Source organism: Xiphophorus couchianus, chromosome 15 (genome assembly GCF_001444195.1).
Source record: "Xiphophorus couchianus chromosome 15, X_couchianus-1.0, whole genome shotgun sequence".
NCBI lineage: Eukaryota > Metazoa > Chordata > Actinopteri > Cyprinodontiformes > Poeciliidae > Xiphophorus > Xiphophorus couchianus.
The window spans coordinates 11,990,732-12,018,147 of NC_040242.1; the positions used below are offsets into that span (position 1 = coordinate 11,990,732).

Here is a 27,416-nt window from a genome sequence, read left to right on the forward strand (position 1 = left end):
ACAAACAAACCGTACAGTCTCACTGAATATAACAATTGTTATTTATTTTTAGACCAATTTCTTCAAAATGAAGAAATTGAAAAGTTGTTGATACTTGACTGACTTTCAGTTTTACTGCACAAAACGTCAGATAACACGACTCTGTTTAGGAGTTGAAACATTGTCAATGCGGTGAAAAGACCCACCTCGTTTCAGGACACGGGCTCTTAAATCGAAAGCGATCCTTTAAAAGGATGAAGGCCAGGTTCATAATATATTTCACACACGTTTTGAGTACAAACCTCTTGGAGAGATTTAGGGCCCGTTGTGCTGTACATTACATTACACACCCCCACACTCATGCATCGTGAGAGACGCAGAGAAGTCAGCCGCCTGTGGAGCTCCGCCAGCTTAAAAAGTCATGAGATCTCGGGCAGATTAATGAGGAGGTACAAACCAAACATGTTTCTCATTGACTTTGCGGACGAACAGCAGGTTTTTGCTTCTGCTAGTTACTTGGCAACACAGCGTCTGAAATATTTTGTTACTAATAGAAGAGTAATTGCAGAGCTATTAGAGATGTACATTTTTTTTCTTTCCATCTTTGTTGAGTAATTTTGGCCTTATGTATTGAAAATTAATGGATAAAAGTCCCATAGTGCAGTTTCCTGTATCTATGAGTAACTGATGATGATGTCGAATTTTTAACAGCTCAACAGTTAAGTTATTGTTCAACTGAAATACTTTATTTAACTTGGCAAGGCATTTTTCTAAGCTATTATTAAAGACACATAAGGTGATAAACTGCACTGGAAGCAGGGTGTGAAAAGCCAGAATAGTTCTTGTATCTGTTTAAAATCAGACTGAGTGAGTCCTGTGTGCTCGGGAGGTGTTAGCCTCTGTTGTTCAGTTATAGCAAACAATGTCATATGTACCAACTGGAAAATGTACTAGATTTAAACATATGATGCTTTGACTATCAAGGTAAAGATGCTGAATACAGATGCACGCCACACTTTTCAAATTTTGAAAACCGTTCCTTTCACAGATCTATCAATTAAAATCCCAACACAATACTGCACACTGGAGTTTGTGCTAGTAACGTGTCAAAATGTGTTTTGTCATGTTTAGTTGCTAAGAACACTTTGGCAAGGCGCTGTGTATCCATGCTAAAATAATGAGGTACGAGGGAATAGATAAAGCTCTGAGGACAACCAGAAGGTCACAGTTCAATGTGACAAACATTTGTTTTTTAGCTTTGCTGCCTAAAAATCTGAACCTTGAAAAAAAAACAACTTTTTTTTTTCTCTCACTTTGGCATCAAACTTTACAGGCTATTTTAGATGACCACCATTCTAATGCCAGCATAGCTTGACATGTTTTTTTTTTTTAGCATCTCTATTTACTTCCTGTAAAGCCAGAAGTTTACATACACAAGCATAACCACTCCTTTAAAAAGTTTTGGAATTTCAACTTAAAAAAAGAAAATATGTCAATGATGCTGCTGAAATAGCTTTGTGAGGTTCAGTCACAACATTTGAGCTAAATGGCAGCACATCTCAAATACACTGATTCACCACTTTAATTGAGAAGCGGCTGCATCGGGTTGTGAAACTGTTTTTCTGCTGAAGCGACTGGTACACTTCACCAAACAAATAGCATTTTGAGGAAAAGAACACAGTGTTGCAAATGAATCAACATCTTAAGAAATTAGCTTGGCAGTTAAAAATCAGTCAAAATGTTTGAGCACTTATCATTAAGTCATAATGTTAGTGTAAAGCCTATTTAATTTAATTAGCAATAAATTCAGTAGGAAAGTTACTTTTGTTCTAGGGTCACACAGGAGGATGATAAGCATACAGGTTTTAACAACTCAAGTTTATTTTTCTTTCCCCACAAAAAAAATAATAATCCAGGTAACACTAATTACCTTAATAAAATTAAGGTATAAAACTTAAATTGTCCACCCTTACATAAAAATATAAGATTAATATTCAGAAAATTGAGGGAAGGTTTTCTAAACAGTAGCTTTAAAGCTCATTTCAACAAAGAAATTACATATTCCATTTAGTCCTTCAATATAACAGTTCGGTCAGTCAGTTCAGTCAATGTGCACATAAGCTGTCAGTTTTGAAAATGTTCATCAACAAATAGTTTGTGGAATGAAAAAAATTTAAAGGATTGGGGGCCCCCCTTTTTGTTCAATAAGCTTATCTGTTGTCCACGCAAAAGATCCAGCTTCAGCAGCACCAGAACCTCCGTCTTTCCAGGCTTCAGTCCGAGTCACAAAGATGGCGGCGGGACCATCCTGGTTCTGGAACCACTGGCTCGTTCAGGTATCGGTCGTTCCAAAAAAAAAAAAAAACAACCTGCGTGCAGAGCGTTAACAGATCAGGCAGGTATACGGAAATCATAGAAATCTTTCAATTACTTCTCAGTGAAAACCAAATTAGCGTTTAAAATAAACCAAAAACGCTCAGTAATAAAGAACTTACTTAATAAACATCACTTCACCATAAACAGTCTCATTTCACAGAGCTATGCTGCTAACAGAGCGACACTTTATACTCCGGTTGGGTTTTTTTCCTGTTCGAAAAAACTGAGCAACGTTTAGCTCCAGCTAGGTAGCCATTCTGCGTAAGTAAGCAGCAGAAAATAAAACAACAGACTCACCGGAGAAATCCCAGAACAGAATGTACATTATCCAGTTCAAAATAAATAGATTTCCTTCATATCACAGCAGCACTTATGCGTAGTAACTTCTCTACTTCTGCTGAAATGTACTTAGTCCACAAAGTCTGCCATTTCTTTTTCTTCTCCCCTCTTCACTCTTCTTCTCGTACCGACACAGGAGAAATGTGGGTCTAGTGCCCTCTACAGGACATTCTAAGAACTAACAAAACAAACACATTAAACATACAGACAGATCAGCATAGTTTATGGGGGTTACATTAGTCATGTAGAAGATTTGGAGGCACGACTCCAAAGATGTGTGTGAACAAAGCAGACTACAAATTTGCCTGAGTTGCACCAGTTCTGACACAGATTTCTGACAAACCAGAAACCAGAGAAGGAAAGTAATGACAATTGAGCCGAGTCATACGGTTTAAAAAGCATTTCCGCCATAGAAAATGTGTCCAAGAATGTTAATAAACAATTCTGATTCTCATTTTCATATCACTTAGCAAATAGAAATAACTTTGGTAAATAACTGACAAAAATGATACATGGTTTCAGTAAAAAAAAAAAAAAAAAAACAAGAAGAAAAGAAAAACTGTAGAATTGTTGCATGATGAATGGAAATTTTAAATTGTTTAAATTCAGTTTTCTAAAGTTGATTTTTGTCTGAATTAAAACATGTAATATGATCCTGGAAGTAGAAGGAGAGTAGCATATTTGAGCTTATCAGACAGCAGGAGACTGCAGAGTTATTCGCATGGATGGGATTCAGCATCTCTGAAAGTTTTCTCACTGATCTCCATTTTTTATCGCCGGGATCTTAAAGCATGCCACTGCATGAAGAATTACATGGGTAGGAAATCTTTACAGAAAGGTTCAGTCTTACAATTTGAATTGGGTGTGCATGAACCTTTCCCTTTTTTACATCTTTAAACTAACACTCCCTTAAGTGTAATTTATACTTCTTTCTTTTAGTGTTGTGTTTTGGCTTTAGAGGTTGAGCAGATTATAATCTAAGAGCATCTGCTTCACTTTCTCACAGGGTCCACTTTCCCTCCTCTCGTTCCGGCACACACCGTCCTTTTATTTTCTCTCCCACACACAGACACACACCCACACACCCCTACGCCATTGAGCTATAATGTAATGCTTTGGTTTGATCCAGACCTCCCATTCATTTGTTTAGCTCTGAAGGTCTATGAAGTTGATATGTGTTTACATATTTGTTCACCCTTTCACTCTTTTCCAGTAACTACGGGTGCTGGTCGGCCTCGCGTGTATGCTAGTGTGTGTGTCTTCTTCCCATTGCTGAATTACACAACTCTTTCCAACCCAGGGCCTGAGAACTGCTCTGATATGACCTGATGATTTTACTGCAGCTACAGCCTTTTAGACGACTCGCTCCCCGTTTCTTGTTCTATCGCTTTCCATCTCTCTCTCATTCTCTTTCTCACAGTCACAGGCATGTATATACATATACACATGCATATCTTATATATATATATATATATATATATATATATATATATACTCTATATATATATATGAACTGTTTCCCCCTGTTTCTCCTTCTCTCACTTCCATCTCTCTTTTTTCTTCCCTCCACATCTGTTAATCTGCTCAGGGAATAGCAGAAGACAGAGTTTTCCAAACCTCTGTGCATTTACGTGTCATGCAATTCATCACTGGTTGAGTCCTAAGTTCTGAGAAAGTCATACTTTGACTGAGAAATGGGGCCTGAACTTAAATCAGATTATGGGTTGCGCAACAGTAGTTGGAAGTTGGTTTATTGGAGGTTTGGGGTAAAGGTGGTCGGATTAGATTTATACATCTCTGTTTAAAAAAGAAGCCAAAAGAAGACAGAACAGACCTCCAGGGGTGTTTTTGGATCCACTTCATCTGTAAAACCTGTTGAATATTTGACAGAAGCTAACATTTACAATAACAGCCTCCCATTGCACAGCTTATAAACTCATCACTTGTGTAATTGAAGATATTGCCACTGAATGCTTGACTGAATAACGTTGCTCGTTTGTATACGACTCAGAAGACGTCTTTGGGTGAACAAAGAGGCAAGATGGTTGACTTATACCTGTTAGAGAGACAAATAACAACAACACTAAAATAAGAACATTACGTAACGATAATGTGGCAACTGAGTTGAAAGTCATAAAAGGCTTTGATTTAAACCCAGAACCTTCTTGCTGTACAACAGCTGAGCAAACAGCTGCTCCACTGTGTGGCCGTGACCAACTTAAACAGTGTTTTGATGCATTTATTTTCTTTTTATCGTTGGTAAATACTAAAGATGGCAATTTATGACGTGCTTAAACCAACAAGGTGGTTCCCAATAATTTATTAGCTAAACAGTTGCCACAAATAGTCAACTGCAGTATATTGACTTGTTGAGTTTGTGGATATGGTCTTTCTTGAACTGTTTTGTCTAGATTTCTAAAAGGTACAAAATGGCTTCAATTATTTCATACTCAAAAATCTAAGGTTGAGTTTTTACTAAATCCTTCCATTTGACTACCACATGGATCAATTTTACTAAGAATAAAGTATTGCTGCTTTTACAGCTACAAGCAACGGCAGACATGAGTCAAAAAAAACAACAAAAAAACAGGAGAATTAATAATTACAAACCTTTTAAAAATTACAGGAAAGTCTGTGTGAATGCAAATACCCATTTAAAACTTTCACACAATGCTGCCAGCAATGACATGACATGCTGGCAGCCTGCTGGTCATCTAAAAGTCAATCATGCATGGGGCCCAGCTCCTCTGTACCACAAATATGTGTATTGTTAGTACATGGCTCTCTGCAAAGCTGTTAAAGCCCCAGCTCCTGTTTAGACCTGAGGTTGCCCTCTGGTCTTTGTGTTCCCATCATGGTCCATCTCTGATTGATTCTGACAGGGAACAATAATGGACACGCAGCGAGAGGGAATTCTCTCTGGCTATTTGTCAGTCCATATTAGCTCAACCCATTAGCCCCAAGTCTCTGTTAGTGGCTGCAGACTTTCAGTGAGGACAGCATAAAATGTAATACTGGTAAATCTTAAAAAGTTTATATCTGTACTTTTTTTTATTCCCATATAAAGGGTCTACACAATACTGTTAAAATGCCAAGTTCTTGTGATTTAAAAACCATTTAAAATAAAATAAAATAAATTTTGCCTTCAGTGTGACCTATAACCTGTGCAACTCAACTGAAAAACAAACTGAAATTTTTAGGTGGAAAATGAAAATAAAAATAAAAATCAATAACCAGAAAGATCTGGCTGTTTAAGTGTGCACACCCTCTTCTAACTGGGGATGTGGCTGTATTCAAAATTAACCACATTAAAATTCCTGTTAAAAAGAGCCTGTTCACGCCCACCAGCATTTAAAGTGCCCCTAATAAACCTCCAAATAAGCTTCAGCTGTTTTATTGTGTGCTTTCTGAAATTTCCTCATAGGTTTCACAGATTGGAATTAATTTTCTACAGATATCAGTCAGCACAAAGGTCCACAAGATTTTCCATGGAAAATATGCCATGGAATATATAAAAACAGTAATAATCCAGTGGAGAACATAGCAAAATTACTGAGCACTGGGTGTCCCTTCCAGATTGATGAAAGGACAAGAAGAAAATTGCTCAAGAAGGCTAAGAATTTAATCAAGTCTGGCTATATTTTGAAAAAAAAAAAGAAAAAAACTAATTAGAATTTTTCCAAATGAATGTGGTGAAATATCTTATTCTCTGATTAAGCCAAACTTGACTTAAAGTCATAATTCCTAAAGGTATGCTTGTTGCAAAAAACGACACTGAATGGAAAGAGAGCAATGCACGACAGTAACTGTCAGGTGTTGAGACTCTTTTTCTTGAAGTCGAAACAAAAACTTAGTCAAGGTAAAGAAAATCACGAACAGTTCAAGATACCAGTCAATGTTGACACAAACCTGCAAGCTTCAGAGAAATTTGCCAATTTAACAGTAGTGTGTTGACTTTTTATATCACTTCTTAGTGAGTGTTTGGTCAAAACGTCTTAATTCCAATTTCATTTTTTCATACCATATGAAAATGTTTAGCAAGGCAAAATAATTCAAAGTTATTTATAAAACATGTTTAGGACATCACTTTTCATACTTATCAGGTTTTAGATGCATTGCAAGTACTTTTTTAAAAATCAAGCGTATTTAACAAACAAAATCTAAATCATATAGTTTAGGACTTTGTGCATCAGAAACAAATTGCAAATTGACTTGCAAGACCCAAATTGATTAATATATAATATTAATATTAATTTTGAAGTGCAGGTTTCTGTGTGATTTATACAACTATTATAGAGAAAAATAAGAAAATAATGACATGTCTGTGTGTTAATATGCCCTGGAAATAAGAGTAATAGTGTGTCACCTGGGAAAGCTGTTAGGCATAAATCTCTGAAAAAGGGCTCTTGAATTTATTACTCCAGCATGAAGCAGAAAAAAACTGAGCATGTGTTCGCAGGAAACAGGTGAGGCTGGTGAGATTCAAGCAAAATTCATGTTTTTCTTAATTTTGAGAAAATGGCATTTTAAATGGCATTTCAATGTGGCAGACTGAACCAGCGGATAAATTCATCTTTTCCTCATCTGGAGTTAAGTGTTTTCACAGGTTTGCTGCAGAAAAGGCAAAGCGCTTAGTGAACAGTTTAATGTTGCAGCTTTAAAAGGGCTTGCATGGTTTAGCATGTTGTATTTTTAATAACAGACTTCATCAAACAGTATTAAGGTTGAAAAACATAATAAAGGACAGATGGTGCTGATGGGGACAAGGATTCAGACACGTTCACCTGACTATGAGAGGAAAATGAACTTTATGTATTGCTGCAATCAGATTAAGATTTTTTTCCTTTCTGTGCCATATTCTTCCACTAAGGCTTCACTCTGCTCTAAAACAAACAGAAACGGCAATGTTTTCATAACAGTCCTCATTGTCCCGAGACTGGTGTGAAATGTGACAGGTGAGGTTTTTTTTTTTAATAGATCAGCAGAAAAGAAGAAAAGAAAAAAGCAAACTGAAAGCAGCAAGGTTTCAAATCACACACTAGCTCAGCAATCATCCAGCTGCAGAAATAAAAATAGAAATTAGCTTTTGCAACCATTTGAATGGCACATGTTGATGTGAACTGTGCTTCTTTTGTTTGTGAACGGAAATCTAGTTAAAGGGCATACAGTTGGAAAGGTTATTGAACTTAAACTGTTAAACCATTGTTGAATCCTAAATTTCACCTTACTGTAAAGTGAGAAAAGTAAACAATGCTTCAAAAAAATTATAACTGTTTAACAATTGCTTAGACCATCTACAAAGTAACCAGAAAAACGTTTGGAAATTAAAATGTGTTTTCTTGTCAGTGAATGCACCGTACCTAGACATTAACAGGTCGCAATAATAATGAGACAAGTAAAAGCTAATTTCAGTTATATTGAGGTATTTCAAAATGATGTTTTATCTACCTTACCTTTGTATGTATAGCACTTTGTGCAAACTGTCTGTTCTGTTTTAAACGTGCTTTATAAATAAACTGGAGTTTGGACATCGGTTTAGCACAAAGCATCTGGATATTCCTAAAAAAATTTTTTTTTTTCTACACGCATCTATTATAGGCTGCAATCTTTTGAGAATTTAGAGTTAAAGTCAACATTCTACTATCCTTGCTTACAATACTTACAATAAATACATCTACCAATGTTAACTGTGGTAATTACTAACATAAGATGCTAAAAAATGCAATTTCTCTAAATATTTTGTGCTTGATTTAAAGTAACAGTAACACCGTTTAACAGATGAGCTGTGGAGCAGTTACTGCTCTCTGTCACACACAGTGTGTCATCTCTGTTCCTATTGTGAATAATTAATGATCGCAAAACAAACTCTTCTGTGGAGCTACAATAAACTGATGAATGACTACAATAAAAATATTTTCCTCTCAATTATTAAGATTGACACAGTATTTTTCCCCACTACAAAGTAAATTAAAAATAAATTTCTTATAATTTACTGCACATTTAAGTTTTCAAGTAGACAAAAAAATTTAAGGAATCAATAATTTCAGCTTGACAGATGATGCATCTTTTGATAGACACCTCCTTTACAAATGGGAAGGGTCAACAGTATTAGTAGAGTTTCGGAAATACAGGGACAGACAGCTCTTTTTTTATTTTACTGTAAACATTTTATTGTAGGAACAGAAAAATTTTAAATTCTTTCAGAGATCTTTTAAAGTCTGTCAGTCCTAGTTTTGAAATCTCAGAAATTGGTCCCAAAAATTCTTGGGCATCTCTAGACATGTGTTCATGCTTCTGAATTATCTTTATTAAGTATTGTAGTTGGATGTTGTGGTTTGTAGAAATGCTTTCAACCCTGGTTTTGCTTCTGTTGTTTCATTTTGTTTCTGATTTTCTGTTTCGAAAGCTGAACACGACATCTGCCTCATATGAATGCCGATAACATTGTCAATCATCCCGGAGAAAAAGTTAAACTGAGGACAAATTTTTGTGGCCTCTGTTTTTATTTTTACACCTCGAACTTTCTGAGCTGCATACTTACACTTTCTTGTGTTGCCGCAACGAAAGTGCCAGGATTTAACTCTGTGAACTCCCACCTTTAAACAACATCAGCCAGACACACACTGGGGCACAAACATCAGGTTAAGCTAGTCTAATACATACAGATACAAAAGTTGGACATTATTTCTAAATTACAATGTAACAGTATCCTAGGTATAGTACAGAATAAAATGGCTTTCATTGTGGATAATGACGACACGCGTCAGTTCCCTTCTGTTAGTGAAACAATCACTATATGACAAGTTACATAACAGACAAAATCTGCTATTAATGTAAAAGAAATCTCATAAAAGCTCGTTGCATAACACTTGCTCTCTTCCAGTAAATTCTTTGATGTTCGAGGAGAAAAAAATAATAATAATTTGAACCTGTTAGGAATGAAAACATCCAGTGAATGGCAGCGCACCCGTGGCTAGTTTCCAACACAATCCTTCCCTGCAATTCAGGTCCCCTTTTCTTCTTTCCTGTCCATCCGCTCTAATAGATGCACAGAAAATAAAAGGGCCACCGCTGCTGGCTGGCCAAAAGAGAAAACCTTGGCTCAATTTCTTTGTTCATTGCCTTTCCATTGCAAATGCAACAGGCATTCTCACTCAGCTCTCCTTTCCCCAGACCACAGCTATGGCTTTGGATACAGCAGTGAGTCTGTCCTTTCTCCTTTTGTGTTTGAAGATAATGCTCACTGTCTACAGAGAAGGGAACTTAAGGAAAGTTTAAACAAAATTCCCAGCCAGAAAGAAATCCGACCACTCAGGGGAGCAGATTTAAAATTTAGGACAGAAATATAAAGCTGCACTGCTGACAATGTAGAGATTGTAACTCTGCGGACTATCTGACTTTTGAAGTTGAAAATAGACCATAAAATAAATTTTATTCATCTGGGGTTAAATTCGGGTCAGGTTTTAAAAATAACTTGCCTTTCGGAAGAGTGTCTGTAACAGCAAAATTAACAAGGAACAAGAAGGAAAATAGTTTTTGTTCAGAACAGAGAAAAGCCACGGGATCAGTTTAAGTATTCATCACAGCTCAGAGTCTACGAGGTTTTCTTCTTCTGTACCTAATGAAATCCCTTCCCCTCAATCAGTCTTTCGTGTCCTCTCAGCTACATTTGCAAGACTTGACAATCATGTTGGAGAGCTGCTCCACCTTAGGGGTCCGTCCAGAGTAGTAGAGTATAGTGAGGGGCTCCAGGTCCTGAGGAACGCAACAGGGGGCGGCGGAGGCCTCTGGATTCAGAGTGTTGTACAGGCTCAGCAGCTGTTGGGAAGCAAAGCCTGGATGTAAAAACTCTCATTCACACACGTTTTTAATGTCTTCTGTTTAGTCTGTTATGCTTGTGTATAATTGAAAAAATCTGGGAACGATTTGGGTTAATTCACAGCAGAGAAACACTCAGACAACGTGACAGGAATGTCTGCAACTACTGCAATAACCAAAATATTTGCATATTCATTCTTATACTATAATACTAAATAATTGCATAACTTTCTTGTGCATTTCTGCCCTAGAACAAAATGATGTATCACAGCACATCTAATTTTAGCGTATCATGTACCTTTGTCAATTCAATTAGCAGACCATAGAAGGATGTACTTTAAAATATTTCCATACCCTTGTGTTCCTTTTCCACACTTATCCATACACGGAAAATAGAAAAAATATGCACTAGTATTGGTCTGAAAAGCTATTTTTTTCCCGGACAGCGTGTGGAGCCCTCCAAATGCTATAATAGTGGCTGAAACTAAATATGTAGTCTTATTGGACAACGTTTCTCTCAAAATCTTGCACACATTTTACTCTTTGACAACTAAATGATCAACATATGTAAATGGGAGAGTTAAACTAGAACAGGTTCTAGTTTAACTCTCCCACATTGGTTTGGGAGAGTTAAACTAGAACCTGTTTAACCACATTGGTTTGGAGTTAATAATTTTTGCTACATAGGCCATCTCACCGAGCTGTGTGTTGTGTCAGAGCTCCTCAGGTATGGGCAGGGCCCGGAGCAGTAGTTGGCATCGTAGCCGCTGGGCTCATGGATCCACTTCCAGTCCAGATCACGGCGGAAATCTATGTGGAGCCGGCGAACGCAGCAGCTCTCCTCTGTGTTTCTGCGGAGCACAAGAACATCTAGTGCAGTTGCGTAAAGTTTAATCTCACAAGCAATTCACTCCTGTCGCTGAACGAAAGCTTACGAGAAGCAGTAGTTTGTGTCCAGCGCTCTTTTGCGTCGGCGAGAGGAGTGGGTGTCCATGCGGTGGGGTGGGATCATCATGAGGATGAGGTGAGGAGGGTGTTGCTGCTTACTTTTTTTCAGGTTGTCCAGATCCAAGCGACTCTGCTCCTCATCTCCATCAACACCTAAACCACATGACAGGATCCAGCTTCTCTATCACCAGCTATTAACCATCACAGCATCTTCTGTCATGATTTTCATTAATCGTTGCATCCGATTTGAAAAGTGTCTGAATATTTTTTCTGCTATTCTTTCACACGACGGAGATACAAGACGTTTTGACCAAACATTCACTAAATCACTTAAACGAGTTGCAACTTAACCGAGGAAACCCACCTCTAAACTTCACCTCCAGAACTTCCTTTTCATTGTCGATGATGTCACCGTTTGAATTGAAGGTATGGCAGGGACAATGCACACTGATTTCCAAACCTAGATTAGATCCTATTGCCAAACAATCATGAAAGGGAGAGCAGTAAAAAGATTTTAATATCAGCAGAAGTGATTAATGATGTCTTATTTTAAAATCTTTCAGATAATGTTAACCCCACCTTTGTTTATCAGCCACTCTCGTACAGTTTCTGTCACATCGAAGGTGACCCACTCAGGAGAGCCTCTGGTCTGCACATTTTTAGCGGCAATGAAACGCTGCTTCCTAATGTGCTCGTTTAGTCTCATAATCTGCAAAACAGTGGTACAGTTATAATTTTAAATTTGCTTGCTCAGAGGTTGTCAACAAATGCATGCCACAATTTGCAATGTATTTTCAATCAACTGCAATTTTGCACTACTTTGCGTTCGTCTTTTGTATCAAATCCAAAATTCATCACATAAAGTAAAGGATGTGGTTGTAATGTGACAAAATAGGTAAAAGTTTAGGTTGTTGGTATAGTGTTGCAAGGCTCTGTAAAGAGCTGAGGTTTTATTATTGAATCCAGCTTTGGTCATGGGACGGGGAGATTTATATCATTTCAAATTCCCCTGAGTATCTAGTGAAAATGCAGCAGAAGGTTGTTAATTTCGGCCTCTCTGTTATGGAGCAGAACTTAGGGATGTTATTCCAGCTGGAGAAAGAAATATCTCAGAGCTTAAGGGATTTTAATAAATGTTCATGACAGACTGAAAATGTGGAACTTTTGTAAAATTAAAAGCAGATATATAAAGAAAGATCTATGACTTAAGGTTCTGCGTTTGATATTGGTAGAAGGACAAAGAAACGCTACCTTTACACACCTGGTAGAGTTCAATCCTCTGCTCACTCCTCATGGCTTTGGGGTTTGGCACCCTCAGGGCTCGAAACTCTGCTCTGAACAGGTTGGTTGAGTTCCTTTCCATTTCAGAGACATTGAAGCGGAAAACTTTAGAAGTCAGGCTTTTAGGGCAGGGGAGATTATCTGGTGAGGAAAAACAGATAAAACATGGCTTTTAGGCAAAAGAAAACATGCTGGAACTCAGTGAGGTATTCATAGAAAACTATATGATTTTTCCCAATAATAGTTTCTAACTGAATAGTGAGGGGGTAGGGGGAGGTGTGATTTAATGTAAAAAATATCAAGATAGGGGCTACAGAAAGTAATTATTAACTTCAAACATTGCAAATAAAAGCAAAAGTCATAAAGTAATTCTAAAAAAAACCAACAATTCTAGTTTCTTAACATTTCAATATTTAATTTTCCCCAAAACAATGCAGCATCATTGAACTATTAGCCTCAGCGATAGACATTTGAGTGATTTCTGCTGACGAGACGCTGCTATGATTTTAGAGAACCACCAGGGTGAGCTAATGAAAAAGTCAGCAGAGGATCACAACTCTGGATAATGTGGTGAGATTGTGCCGGTAGCAATGTTTATAGATTCTTTCCTCTGTGTGCTGTCCATTTGACAAAATTGGGCTGTACTTCCAAATTATCAATAAATGTATCACTGGGATTTTGTCAAAAGGAATTATTCCTAATGAGTATTTTTATCAAACCGAATAAAAGCAGTCACACTAAAATATTTCACATGAAATGAAGCTACTGCAGTGAAATCTGGCTTTTTTCACATCTTTATTAGAACGGGAATAAATGTGATCAATAGGACTCTTTATATAGAGTCCTATATGAACATATGACCAAAACTCAGTCCTCACATTGCAACATACAAAAGGCTGGCAGTTTTTTTTTTTTTCCAGCACACAGTGAATGGGGTTGGCTGCTGCCTCTGATATCAAAATTCCTCACTGGTTCTCCAACAGATTCTGTCTATATTTGGAGAAAGTGATAATATTGATAGTAAAATGCCAAGATTTTTAACTGTCATATGACTTCATCTCAATGGTATCTGTGTATCAAAGGCCTTGCTATACTCAGTTCTGTTGATAAGCTGTTGGAGCTGAAGCTTTTGTTATCGCGATGACTTCCCTAATGCCAGGCACTGACATATACCAGATCTATCGTGCACATAAACCCCCAAGATGGAAATCTTTCCTGTCATTTGCTGACCTGCTTGTGCAGTGATGAAATGTGCTCTTTTGTACCAACTTCAGTTTCCGTGTTTTTTTTGTTGTTTTTTTTTTTTTATGTTATAATTAGGGGGGAAAAAAAGTTCAGTGGACCAGATTTGAATTTGTTTCTATTTAGTTTAAGGGAACTGCTTCAATATTATTTGAATATCTTGATGTCTTGAAAAGAATTTGATTAGTGATTCAAATGACAAAGATGGATATAAGCTAGGACAGGTACATCTGAAAGCTTGGTGTTGTAACTGACAGCATCTGCATGCATGCAATGGGAAAAGTCTTTAAAAAACAAACTATTTTCTATGCATCTGTAAATAGGGTTTTCTAAAATATTTTTTCCCCATCAGAAACTTTAATTCACTAGACAGGACATGTGCAGGGGGGAGAGAATACAGCAAGGGTCCGGGGGTTGGGAATGGAACCCAGTACAACTGCATCGAGGACTATAGCCTGTAAATGAGGCGCACGATCTGTGTAAAGACACAAAATCACAACAGTTTGACTTCAAAACAAAGATATGTTCATACCTATAAACAAAAACTGAAAGAGTGGCAGTAAATAATGCAATAGCGTGCATTAGTTAAACAACAAATGCACATACTTTTTTAAACAAAGCCTGATTTCACCAACGTGATAGGTTAATTAATTATTCGTCCGGTATTTATTTAGATTGCTCATTATGCATCTTATCACCCTATTCCAGAAATCTGAAAATATATCATCCATCCATCCATCCATCCATCCATCCATCCATTTTCTGTTCACCCTTGTCCCTAATGGGGTCGGGAGGGTTGCTGGTGCCCATCTCCAGCTACGTTCCGGGCGAGAGGCGGGGTAAATATATATATCAAAAATATATCAAAAAGCGCAAATTTAGGCTGACAGCAAAATAGCAAACTGAGCAATCGAGCCCTTACTTGTGGGGCCCCGCAGCTCCACATTACCCATGCTGCGTTTCTATAGCACTATATTTTTACCGCTTTCTTATTTGCATCCATGATATAAACAACCACACAAACTTTCCCGATTTGTGAAAACTGAAAAAACAGAACAGAAGACATCACATGATAACGTGAGCCTCACACCATGTGGACACAGTGTGTTTGACAGCAAACAAGGCCTGATTTCCATATCCGTAACAGCAAATACAGAGAGAGTTCACCCAACATAAGGAGTTGCTAACTCCCCATGACCTTAAAATTATTTTAAAAACTTATTCAAGTTTTAAAAATACTGGAACAGGTATTTTTATAACTTGTTCAAGTTTTAAAACACAATACTTGTTGTGGAAAACAACAGGTATTTGTTTTCCACATGGTTCTTGTGCAACATGCCTTCTAAGGTTTCTAATGCCGTTCTGGCCATCTACCCTGTGGCCTACATCAAAAACGACACTTATTGGCTCCTTATTGTTCAAATGAACAATTTCTTAGTAAATGAAAACACGGACATTTTACATCTATCTGGAACTTGGAAAGCTTTCAATTTGTAATCCATAAACGTATTGTTTCTCTTTGACGTGATCTGACGCAGACAGTTATTTCTGTAGGACAAGAGAACAAACAAGTAAAGCAGGTGTGTGTCGACCTCTTCAAGTCAGGAAACGGCTACAAGAAATTAGCTACTCCTCCAGTCAGAGAGTTGATTAAAAAGTTCAAAAGAATTGGAGCTGTGACAAACAGGGCTGCAGGAGCATCCAAGTTCATATTGCTCCCATGAAGGAGGATGAAAACATAGAAAATAAAATTTAAAATACCAAAGAGAGGCAAACTAATGAATCTAACGAATGGCATCTGTACCAGAAGTGGCAACTACACCTTGTTACTATCTGGTACAGTGTATAGAAAGAAGCCTATGCATAAGTGAGAGAAGAGAAGTTCACATATGAATAATGATGAAACTTAAAATAAATCTTCTTTTTGTTTATTTTTTTCCAGCTGTTCACAGGCAACTGCAATAAAATAAACTCTACTTCTCACTTGTTAACATTAATATAAATTTACCTGGAGCTAATCTAAGGTTCTGAGAGCAGGGCTCCACTGTTTGGTGTTTTTGGTCCAAATCACTTTTGAAAGATTCGAACCAGAACGTTGCAGAGGGGAAATTAAACTTCAGGAAACCTGTTGATTTCAAAAGCACAGTGATGCAATAAGTTTGGCTTTGCTCTGGACCGTGAGGCTCTCTTCAGCATTTATTATCCTATTCTACTCTCTCAGTCTTACCACAGACACGTGTCCCTCTCTCCACAAGTTTTCCATTTCCATGCCGTTTATTCTATAAAGAAAAAAATGCTGGTAACTATATAAGTTTGGCATAAAATATGTGGAGTAAGAAGAATATGAGCCTAAACAGCCTTTTCTGATTATTTTAACAAATTGGTCCCATCCAAAGTAAAGCTCATTATAAACAGAGCACCCAAAACCATACTTAGTGGTAAATTGGCAACAAATTGGAGGCATAATGGAGGAATTCATGTTGAAGGTTCTGTTTCACTCTCAGTTTAGCATAGCTAAACCTTAACAGTGAGGTGATCTCACCCTCACAGACCACCTGTGTGTGTAATTATCAGGCCAAGACACAGCGGGCTCGTTCGGAGCACCACCTCAACACCATCGCGTCTGTGAATATGAGGACTTCGCCGAGAGCGGGATCCCTCTCTCAAAGCTAACGAGGAGGGTCCCTTCTATCTTCCAACCCTTCCTGTCCACCTCTGTTAACTTTCCCTTCCCCTGAAGGCATCCCCATCCGCCGAGGCAGATGTCCCTCTCATTTGGCCCTGACTGGAAAGGAAATGGTAACATCTGGGAGGTGGAACATGATCCACAGAGGGGGGAAAAACAAGAGGGAAAAGAGAGTAAAGGAGGGGATTGACCTTCCTGGTTCAGAGTTAAAACAGGTGGGACAGCACAGGAGTAAAACACATTTCCTCTCCTTTCCAAGCTCCCACTTCAGTTTTTAAATATAATGTCCAGTGGTGCATTTTTCCCACCAATAAATGAGTGCTGACAGAAAAAAAAAACACAGCCGAGTGTGGATTTCTACTTCAAGATTTCTAAAAAAAAAATTTTTTTAAAGAACGCTGAAGGAAAAATGTGCCAATTCTGCTTGATGACATCAAAAGAGGCACAAGAACAAAGCTGATCAGCTGGCATCAGTAAACATTATGGCAACAGAGGGACTTTGACATACATTTTGACATTTGATTTCCATTTAAAAACAAGTATTTCTATTAAAAAAACCCATCAAAATACAAAAGAAAAACAAGATAAATACAAGTTTACAAGCTGATCAGTTTCTTTATACATACAGAAGTAATCAGGTATCTCAGCTTGATTTGGGTAGATTTCATTTTCAATTATCACCACTTTACAACTAAATTGCAAAACAAGTTGAAAAACTCAATGACTGTAATTGAGATGAATCTACAGAAAATTTGGAAAGCAGCTTTAAGATCTTCATTATGTAGGAAAATGTTTCTTTGCTGTGTGAAAGTATGAAGTCTGAAGTGTGCTCGCAGAAAATTGTTCATTTCTATTTGCTCATCTTAAATTTCTGATTAGTTTGGCTTTGTGTTAATTATAAAGGTAATGTAAAACTTTAGGATTAAAAAAGTTTCCAATGAACTAGATCTTAAATAATATATTTTACAAATTTTATTCAAAATAAAAATAGATCAAATAAAATATTAAATAAGGTATCTCTCTATAGATTAGAATGTCATCCAAAATATCATCATCATAATCATCATCATAATATCAATGTGTGCAATATTTACTTCACAAAAGAACAGTTTGGAGTGCAATAACTGTTGACCAATAGAAGTATTTTGAACTTCCGATTTATTTGCCAATGTTGTATTCAACCGGTTCAACAGGAGATGATCTCACCAGAGGCAGATAACCAAACCAAAAACGTAAAATGTAAAAGCAGAAAACAGCTTATATTGCTACTGATATACTTACAATATTTACCGATGTTTTCTCCATCACAATAATTTCTAATATTTTGCAGCCTGACTTCGAAAGACGATCTATTTCATTAATGTAATTCAAAGAATGAACCTCATTTATCTTGTAGATTTATTATTGTATTTCTTTTCAAGATGTGATTATGGCTAAATACTAATGGAAACTCAAAATTAATTTTCTCCAAAAAAATAAGAATGTCAAACAAAACCCTTAAAAAATGAGTTTTTATTACATTTTTACCTTATTAATCTCACCCTATTTTAAAAAATGTCTGCGTACTAGACAGTAGATGCATGCAATGCTCCTTCCTTCAACATCAGTTACTGCATCCATGGAGCATCCATGGAGGCGACCATTCTGTGGCTCTGCTGATATCACTTTGATAGTCAACTCATCTGCATTTCTGTAGTATCTCATCTTTCTCTTAGCAATACCCCTTAAAGAATCTATATTAGACCATTTGTGTTTACTGGCTGCTCAGTCTCATCTAACCAGTTTTTGGTTCTCTGGGCAGAGTGTCAACTCCTGCTAGAATATGAAATCATCTTCACACAGTTTATCAGCAGAGGGAATAATGTAGCACTCTAAAAGTTTGTGGCTGCTCTGACTTTGTACTCGTTAAAACTCAGTAAACCAACAACAGCAGATGACAAAGCTGTGGAAACGTCATGCTGAGCTCTGATCCAAGCAACTTCGATTTTGTGCCTCTTTGTGCTCTCTCCAGACTCTGGGCCCTGTAAATTCCATTCAAATGCAAAATTGACTTCATACTACTGAACAACAATTCAGTTCTTTTTCTTTTTCTTATTGTCCTAGATACAAAACTGAGGTTGTTGTCTCTGGATCAGGAGCGGCTTAACACAACTAATGCAGAACATTTAGCCGAAGTCCTGCACATGTCTGTGTTGGTGGATTTTAGAAGACTGAGTCCAGCCAACTATCAAATCTACTTTACTTTATCTTTTATCTTTATTGCACTTGCACACGTTTTCCTTCCACTCAACCTTTTTGCTTGGCTAATACATTCTGTGAACAGCCTGCTTCTTCAGCAATGTCCTTTTGAACACTTGTAAAGTCAGCGCTATTACCCAGGATTATATAGGCCACAGCATCATTTATCTACAAGATTTCCGATGCCCTTATCAAATTTTAAGAACCTGAATGCAGAGTTTTCGTTAGTTGTGATCTTTAGTTATCAGCAGAAATAAACGCTTTAAATATATCACTAAGTGTGGCCTGTCTTCATATCTAGTTCATTTTTAAAAACAATAAGCTACCTTTTAAATGCCGTACGATTTTATTTATACAACGTAGTACAATCGGCATATTTGTGAATGAAGTACAAATTGACCTTCATGTGGTGCGTAATTACGCACTATGGAGACAATGAGAAAGTTTTGAAAAGGGAAGAACTTACTGTTGTCTGGCGTTCCGTACACCATGTTGATTTTGTATATCTCTTTGGCGATGTACTCCGTCTCTGTGTTGTCCTGGCCGCAGCTCTGCTTCCGATCCCTGCCCAGCTGCTCCAGAAGCTCCTTCGTGCTGTTATATAACGCCTGGATCTGATAGGGTACCTTGCTCGGTCCCAGGGAGTGCGGAGGGCTCGACAGCCGAAGTTTGCTGAGGATCTGACCCCGGATCGCCTCGACCCGCTTCCTCTTCACATGGTCGATGTCCACGGTGGCACAAGTGGACAGGGGCGAGCTCAGAGTCGCGCAGTTGAGGAGGAGAACGAACAGTAGAGCTTTGCCCAGATGCATCTTTCTGTCCGCATTTGTTTCGCTCTGGGAGCTGAAATGTGACGGCTCACAGAGAGAACTGCCTCTACTTTTTAAATCAGATTCTTTCCTTTTCCAGCTTAAAAACTAACTTGTGGACTAACTCCTCTTTGTGCAAATCCGAATTTAAGTTCGCCCATTATTTATTCATCCGATTCAAATTTCTATTAAGACTTTCTCTCTGTATTCTTCTGTTCAGTCCATCAGTCCTCCTGGTCCTCCTAGAGCGGTTTGTCTCGCGTCGTTTATTTCGGAGCATCAAGTTTTATTCTCCGTGCAGGCTGACCGCAGGCTGTCACGTTAACGAGGTATATGCGACTTCGAGCTGCTGATATGGCTTCATATGAGCTTTATAGGCTGCCGCTGCTTTCTGACGTTTGATGGAGGAGGGACCGCAGACACCCGGGAGCGCACAAATCACAACAGGGGCCCACTGCCATACTCACTGAGCCTGAAATACTAAATAATTTTGTTTAAAAAAAAAATAGAGAGAGAGAGCGAGAAACATAAATTGCTCTTTTGTTCCCCGGTGCTGTAAAACAGACTCATTTGGAAGGAATGCTTGCTTGAAGTTTAAGCTTAACATGGCGCAGACTGCAACCCAGATCTGGTCTTGGGAATCACTTTGGTGCGCCTTATGTGACGATATGATGATGCTACATGATAATGGAGGTTTGTGACAATATATATTCTAATTGTCTTCTTGAAATATTGTGTGGGTTAATCTCCCTGGTAGTGCGCCCTCTACTGAACAAAAATATACCCACGTTTGATTACTTCATTCAACTTGGCAAAAGTAAAAGAGGAAAGGAAACCATTTTCTTTAAAGATATTGAACTGTTAATTTGAGGCAAACATTTTTTAACATAACCACATACCTCACATTCTTCTTTTCTTTTCTTTGGTCTTGACAAGATTTTACATTTGATGTTGATGTAGAAAATATTTAATTTTTTACTAAATTTATATATTTCAGAACATTTCTGTGTATATTAGGTATTAAATGTACTGCAATTTTTATTCAGTAGCTCTCCAAAACAATAACCCAGACAGGTTGGTTAAATATGGAAATGTGTTCACTGTACTCAGACAGGTCAGAAAGTAAGTCAATTGACTGGCCAAGGTACACCTGTTAAAATAGGCTGTAAGTGTATATTGACTATTTACATAAGGCAGTAAGGTTAATTTCTAAGCAAAATATATTTTTCCAGCATGTTTCAGTTGAATTTGCTGTTTTTTTAGTATATACATCACAAATTAAATAAAGACATTCATATGAAATGATAACATCTAAAAATACCTAAAGAATCCCACTTGCAGTTTGACCACAGTTGTCCTATATAACTTATATGTTATATATAACTTTTATATTACATAGGACGAGTTGTGTAACTCTTAAAGAACCATCTTGATTCATTCTTCTTGGTTAAAAATGGTCCCTTGTCTCTTGCTGTATATCTTCCTGTAGGCAGAAGATAACAATAAGATTCAAAGTCGAATGTTTCTGAGAAAAGTACAAAAAAATACCTGAAATATTCAGAGTAGTGGGATTAAGATATTCCAGTTGTCTTTTCAGTTAAGCTTTTTAGCCTATTTCCATTGGTAAATAAGTCATGAAGTTCACAAAATCTCACAAAGACAGCTTGCTGCATTCCTAGTCTACTTCTTCTGCAATTCTATGGTGCCAAGCAGTACTAAACAAAATCGAGTTGTTTGATGGAAATCTCGTATTACGACATCATGCCAACACATTCGGATTTTCACTCAATAGAATCAATGATTCCTTGCTGCACGGATTTTTCCCATGCCCTCTGCAGCCACCTTCCACACAAATGTCATTTTTTTTCGGTCCTAATGTTTGACGGTTTGTTTGCAGCCGTCTGAGTTATTTTATCTTTTTCCTCCTTCATCAGCTTTATCTCTCTTCTTAAGGCATATCCACATTTTTCAAAACTATTTAAGGTCAGACTGTCGCAGGCTCTGGAGGCCCCGTACCCAGACATGGGATCTAACATTTTACTATGTTGCTTTTGCCTGGCAGTTTGCATACCAGGAATGATTTCATACAATGTTCAATCTTTATATGGCAAACATTTGGTTTGAATTTTCCTGGTACATACTGTAGGTGCGTGGTATACAAAGCTCTGCATTTTATTTGGCTGGTTTTCCAAAGATATTAATGTGTGTTTACACCGTTTTTAGGACAATTATATATTTTCTCAACTTGAGTTGATAAGAAATAAGAAAATTCACATTTCTACATACAATCAGTGCTTTGAACCAGTTCCACATTATAACCACAAACCTTAACCTATACTACTGGGATTTTAAGTGACCAACACAAAGTTGTAGGAATATAATACATGGTTTTAATAAGTTTTTTTTTTTTTTTTTAACAAAAAAAATCTGAAAAGTGTGGCTTGTGTTTGTGTTTAGCCCTCTTTACTTTAGACTTAATAGAAGCAGGAGTACAGTAGTTGTATGAAGATCTCTGAAGTTTAAAGCAGAGTTGGACTAGAAAGAAATATATCTGGTTATTTAATTTTCACAGTGCAATAGTCAATCTATCATCCCAAAACAGTTAAAAATATATCAAGGTATAACAATCTGCCTAAACTGATAGGCTGGTCAAGAAGAGATTTGACCAAAGAAGCAGCCAAGATGCCCATTGTGGAGGAGGCAAGATGAAGGCCAAAAATACTATGACAAGTTTGAATTATGCCTCAAAACATGTAGGCAACACAGCTAACATGTGAATCAAGGTACTCTGACCAGATTAAACCAATATTAAATGGAATATGTGGGTTATGTGTGGAGGAAAGAGCACAACATTCCCACAGTGCAAGACGGGCATAATAGCCTCATGCCGGGTTTTGTGTTTTTATTCTGCTGGGAAAGAGAAGAAAAGTTTATGGGGCTAAAGATGGAACTAAGTAAAAGGCAATCCTGGAAGAAAACCTTTTAGGGGCAGGAAAAGACTTACAACAAAAACCTTAATCATACAGTCAGAGCCTGGTTTAAATCGAAGTCTACGTTGGGTTTAGTCAAAGCCCAAACCCAAATAATCCAAATGAGAATCTGTGCCAAGACGTGAAAACCGCTGTTCACAGATGTTCCTGATCCCATTTGACTGAGCTTGAGATGTTTTTTTTTATTATTTTTTATTTTTTTATTTTTTTAGAAGAATGGGCACAAATACACACTTGGAAAGTTAGTGTAGAAATAGATGGCAAAAGACTTGTTGTAAAATGTGGTTCTGGGAAGAATTAATTAAAGGAAAAAAATACAAATTCTGATCCCCACTTTTTGATTTTTTTTTTTTTAATGAACGGTGTATTGTTTCCTTTCTATTTTAACAACTTTGCTCTACTTTCTATAGCCCATCATATTAACCTCTGGTTAAACCTAATTCATTTTGTGGTTTTAGAGAGACGAAATGTGAAAGAGTTGATCAAGGCTCTTTAAGTCTCACAGCCTGATTCCCCTTTATCTTTTCAAAGATGTGCAATATAGTCATATCTTGATCTATAATTTGTTTTGTATTTTGAGTCACTGCAAACAAACTTGGGAGAGAAGTTCATCGAGCTGCTGTAATTATAGAGTGACAGAACTCCCTTGTGGCACTCGAGCAGGTAAACACACGTGGCAGCTTTTAGTCAGTAATAAAACTCATACATATCATTTAGCTTGCTTGGACACATTTGTCGCAGTTGTCCATGGTTTCTCACTTTACCACTTTAAGTTCTGGCTGAGATGTCTTCATTCATATCCAAAACCTAAAATGGACTGAAATGAGTGTTTGTACAATCCAGAAAAAGAAGAGGGAAGGAGATGTCTTCATGGCCATTGTGAAGCTATTTTAGGAGCAGCACCAAGGCCTCTGGTTTCTGTCAGCCACTCTCCCACAGCCGTCCATGCACACTGTGATGCCCTGAATATTTGGAAAAGTTTCAAATCACTTTTATTCTGGCCATTTGGAACATTCTGTTTTAATTGTTTCCTTCCTAAACTTGCAATATGTTACATTATATATTGAGATTATTGTTCCAGAGGATGCTTTTGTTTGTGTTTTTTAAGGCAAATCTGTAATATTTAAATATGTGATTTAATTGAAATTAATATATAAGGACAAATTTGATGTGAGTAGTATGAGTTTAGGATTATGGCAAAGACAAAGAAAAAGCTTTTTAGAGAAGAAGAAAAAATATTCTATCAAGTAGGTATGGATGAAGGTTAATAGATGTGCAACAGGGTTGAGTGATTAAAGATATAGAAATTTGTCAACAAGTGAGGAGAGCATATTGTGATGATGCAAGGGGGACTTCGAGAAGCTGTTAAATTGAGTACTATTAATGAATCTGGAAATGCAGACGATCATTAAGGCAGAAATGATATGTAGATGGGAAGAAGTGATACACTGCTGCAGATTTAGAGATGTGTAGAAGAGAAGGTAATGAACTTTTCATTTGAAAGCATTAATGAGGTTTAATTATGAAGAGAAGTGATGATCAGGGAGCAGTAGTTTGGATTACACCCACACCATGTATTATGGTGAAGATCCAATATGTATAGCCTTTTGCATGTCGCCCTACGAGTTCAGGTTTTCCATCTGACTAGAACATCTTTTCCCACATGTTTTCTGTGTCTCTTACATGGCTTCTGCTGAACTGCAGACCTGATACAGCTCATGAAAGTAGGATGAAGGTTGGTGTAACACAGAAAGATGTAAACGCTAGAGGAAGATGACAGAGTTATTTATGTATGGTAAACCCCTAAAACGGAGCAGGTGAATTAAGATTTGTAACATTATATGACACCGGCAAAGGCTTTCTGGGTCACTTGACCTGAAAGCTTTCTGTGTTTTTTGGCAGTTCTCCATTAAGCCACCAGGTGATGCTGCATACCAGTTCATAACATCTCCAATCATTGAGGAAAGCCTACTTCATAAACACTCCCAGGACTTACATTAAATGTACTAAAACCAGTATATATTGTCCTCATTTTAGCCAAAGCTATGAACTGCATGCAATGTGAAAAAATTATAGAAATATATAGGTCACCTAATATTTAAACAATTTTAATGTAACAATCAGCATCCCTGTTCTTCTAAATTCTTCCACCTGTTGTTCTTATCTGGACTTATCGATTCAAATAAATCATTCTGGACGTACCCATGTGGAGAGATTCTGTCATGGTTCTGAGCAGGGAGGCCGCGTACGTATCATCACGAGAATTACAACCAAATGAATGGAAGAGGAAAACCTCTCCGTTCAGCAGGAGCCAAGGTTCCAAGCAACATCTTCCATCAGTCCAACATTCCCGTCCCTGTGGGGATTCCTAGACGCGATCCCAGACATCACCAGCTAAGTTCACTTTTACTCCAAGCGTCGACCAGTGATTACCTCACTGCTGGGTCAGGTTTTAGTGAGTCACTCTCCGGCAATCTCTCTCTGTCTGGCAATACACACGGAAAAGGAATGCTGCATTAGACCGAGGGCTGAAAACAAAAAACACATGCTGGTAGCCGCACAGAGGGAAATGTAGGTCAGTTTTCTGCTGATTATGTTTGTCAGAGATGTTAACGGCAGATGTAGAAATTGACCTCAACAAAATGTCTGCCAAATGTTTCTAATCTTGGCCCAAAACTACATGTTTAACACCAGTTCCTTAATTTGATTCAAGCCATACTTATTTCATTTTTTCAAATAGCATGTACGTCTCCATACAAAAATCCAACATAGTTAAAGGAGGAGTTCAAATTTTGGTGAAGAGTAGAGCTTAAAGAAGTCAAAAAGAAAACACACACTCAAATGACTGAAGACTGGCTAGACAGAGTCAGACAAACCCCAAATACTAAGCAGCTTCCTGCCAGATTTCCCTTTCCGCAGCACCCTGACAGACCGGCACAGTAAGCCCGCCTTGTCTGGGGGAAACAAATCAATGAGTCATACAGGGGACGTATCTGAGTAAGAATGCTAACAGGAGACCCCTAAAACCCACACCAGAGGAGGCAATGATGTGTATATGTCATAGGCACATAACTTCAATGAAGCATTTGATTGGTCCAACATCTGTGTTAGTCATCAGTTGTCCTGATACATGAAAACAAGGATAGGAATACCACGCCGGCTAGACGATGACTTAAAGTGAGGTCATTTATATTCAGCACAGGTTTGTGACTCTCTCTTGTTGTGTCTTAATTTTTATATCTTTGGACCTTAACTCATACTGTCATCTAAGACATTCTGCTAGTCTTAGACATCTCAAAACTATTTAGTTATTCAATAAGTAAAATAACAGTACAAAATAAAAAAGCTATTTATATTTTTTACAAAGATACAAAATGTATTTTTCTAATTACATCTTTTGTCTTAAGTTCTGAGTTTTGTTTGGGGCATTGCTTTGTCAGAAATTAAGAATTTGTGCTTGGCTTAATTTGCAATGTTAAATATAATTTAAAGTAAATATGTCAAAGAATATGATTGCATGTATTAGCTATTTTACCATTTTAATAGCTATTTGAAAGCTTCAGCTAAGCACACAGATATTTTGCCCCTTGTCTAATTTTACCAATGTGTTTCTTCTGACTGGAATTACTATCACCATCTTGGGAACAATCCAGCCAGTGTGCCGACTTGACTCTAATAGAGAACAGCGCTGAAGATTAGGGTGATGGCAGGAAGGTCTTTCAGGCTACTGAGAGATCGTCGACAAAGACAAATCATCAAAACACCAAATGAAACCCACAAAAGACGGGTTTTATAAGGGTTTGATTGTAATGCCAACAAATAATTTTATAGTGCTTATTGGGAAAAGTGTAAAACATTTTAATGCAATTATTTGATAATTTTGTATTGTATTATTAAAAACTACTGAAATCATCCTTAATAATTCTACTCTTATTTGATAATTTTGTATTGTATTATTAAAATCAACTGAAATCATCCTTAAAAATTCTACTCTTCTTAGGGTTTTATATTTTTCTTTCTGTCTCATTTCCTAGCAGAAACAAATACCTCGGTTTAATTCAAGTAATTGTATGTACATTTTCCAGGGTAAAAATAAATGAGGAGCTACCTATATATTTATTTTCTCAAAGTTGAGTTAAAAATAATATAGCTTTCTTTTTGATTGACTGATTTGCTATTTTAATTTTGTCCACTAGTGGGCAGACCACTTTCAGTTTATCCCTGAGAAACGTTCTTGAACACAGAGTGAGGTCCAAAGACTCGGCCTCCAGTGTTATTACCAATTTATTTAAAGATCTTTTCATTTTCAAATAATAAGGTTCACTGTATGGCTATTTTTCAGTTGGCATTTTCTTTTTTAAGTGTGTTGCTTGAATTTTGAAAAAGTACATAATGATTAGTAGCTTACAACAGAGGACCAATAGACCTGGTTTTATTTTCTACGATTCAAAGGAAAAAAATATATATATATTTCCCTTGGCACAGTTAAAACTGCATAATCTTTAAACAGAAATCTTTAAAATATTTTTGTGTCACAAGAAAAATTGGTGAACTCTTACTAAGTGATTAGAAGCATATGTCATAATTTTCTTATTGTGAATTAGTATTTTTATAAGTGATCACAAATTTTAAACTAATTTTTTAAACAAATTCCAAGACAAAGCTAGAAACAATAAAAGAACAGCACTATGAGTTGATTACAAACAGGAG

At 37.1% G+C, this 27,416-nt stretch overlaps 1 protein-coding gene across 1 annotated transcript; it reads right to left on the reverse strand.

Annotated features, from left to right (window-relative positions):
• Positions 1-9,002: 9,002 nt before the first annotated feature.
• Positions 9,003-20,122, reverse strand: LOC114158174 (transforming growth factor beta-3 proprotein-like). The gene is made up of 7 exons (XM_028039486.1): positions 19,374-20,122; positions 12,722-12,882; positions 12,040-12,169; positions 11,825-11,932; positions 11,448-11,613; positions 11,210-11,363; positions 9,003-10,512 (listed from the first exon to the last, which is right to left on the reverse strand). Exons 1-7 carry the CDS (start codon positions 19,717-19,719, stop codon positions 10,354-10,356), a joined length of 1,224 nt encoding a protein of 407 aa, XP_027895287.1. The 5' UTR covers positions 19,720-20,122; the 3' UTR covers positions 9,003-10,353.
• Between the last annotated feature and the right edge of the window lie 7,294 nt (positions 20,123-27,416).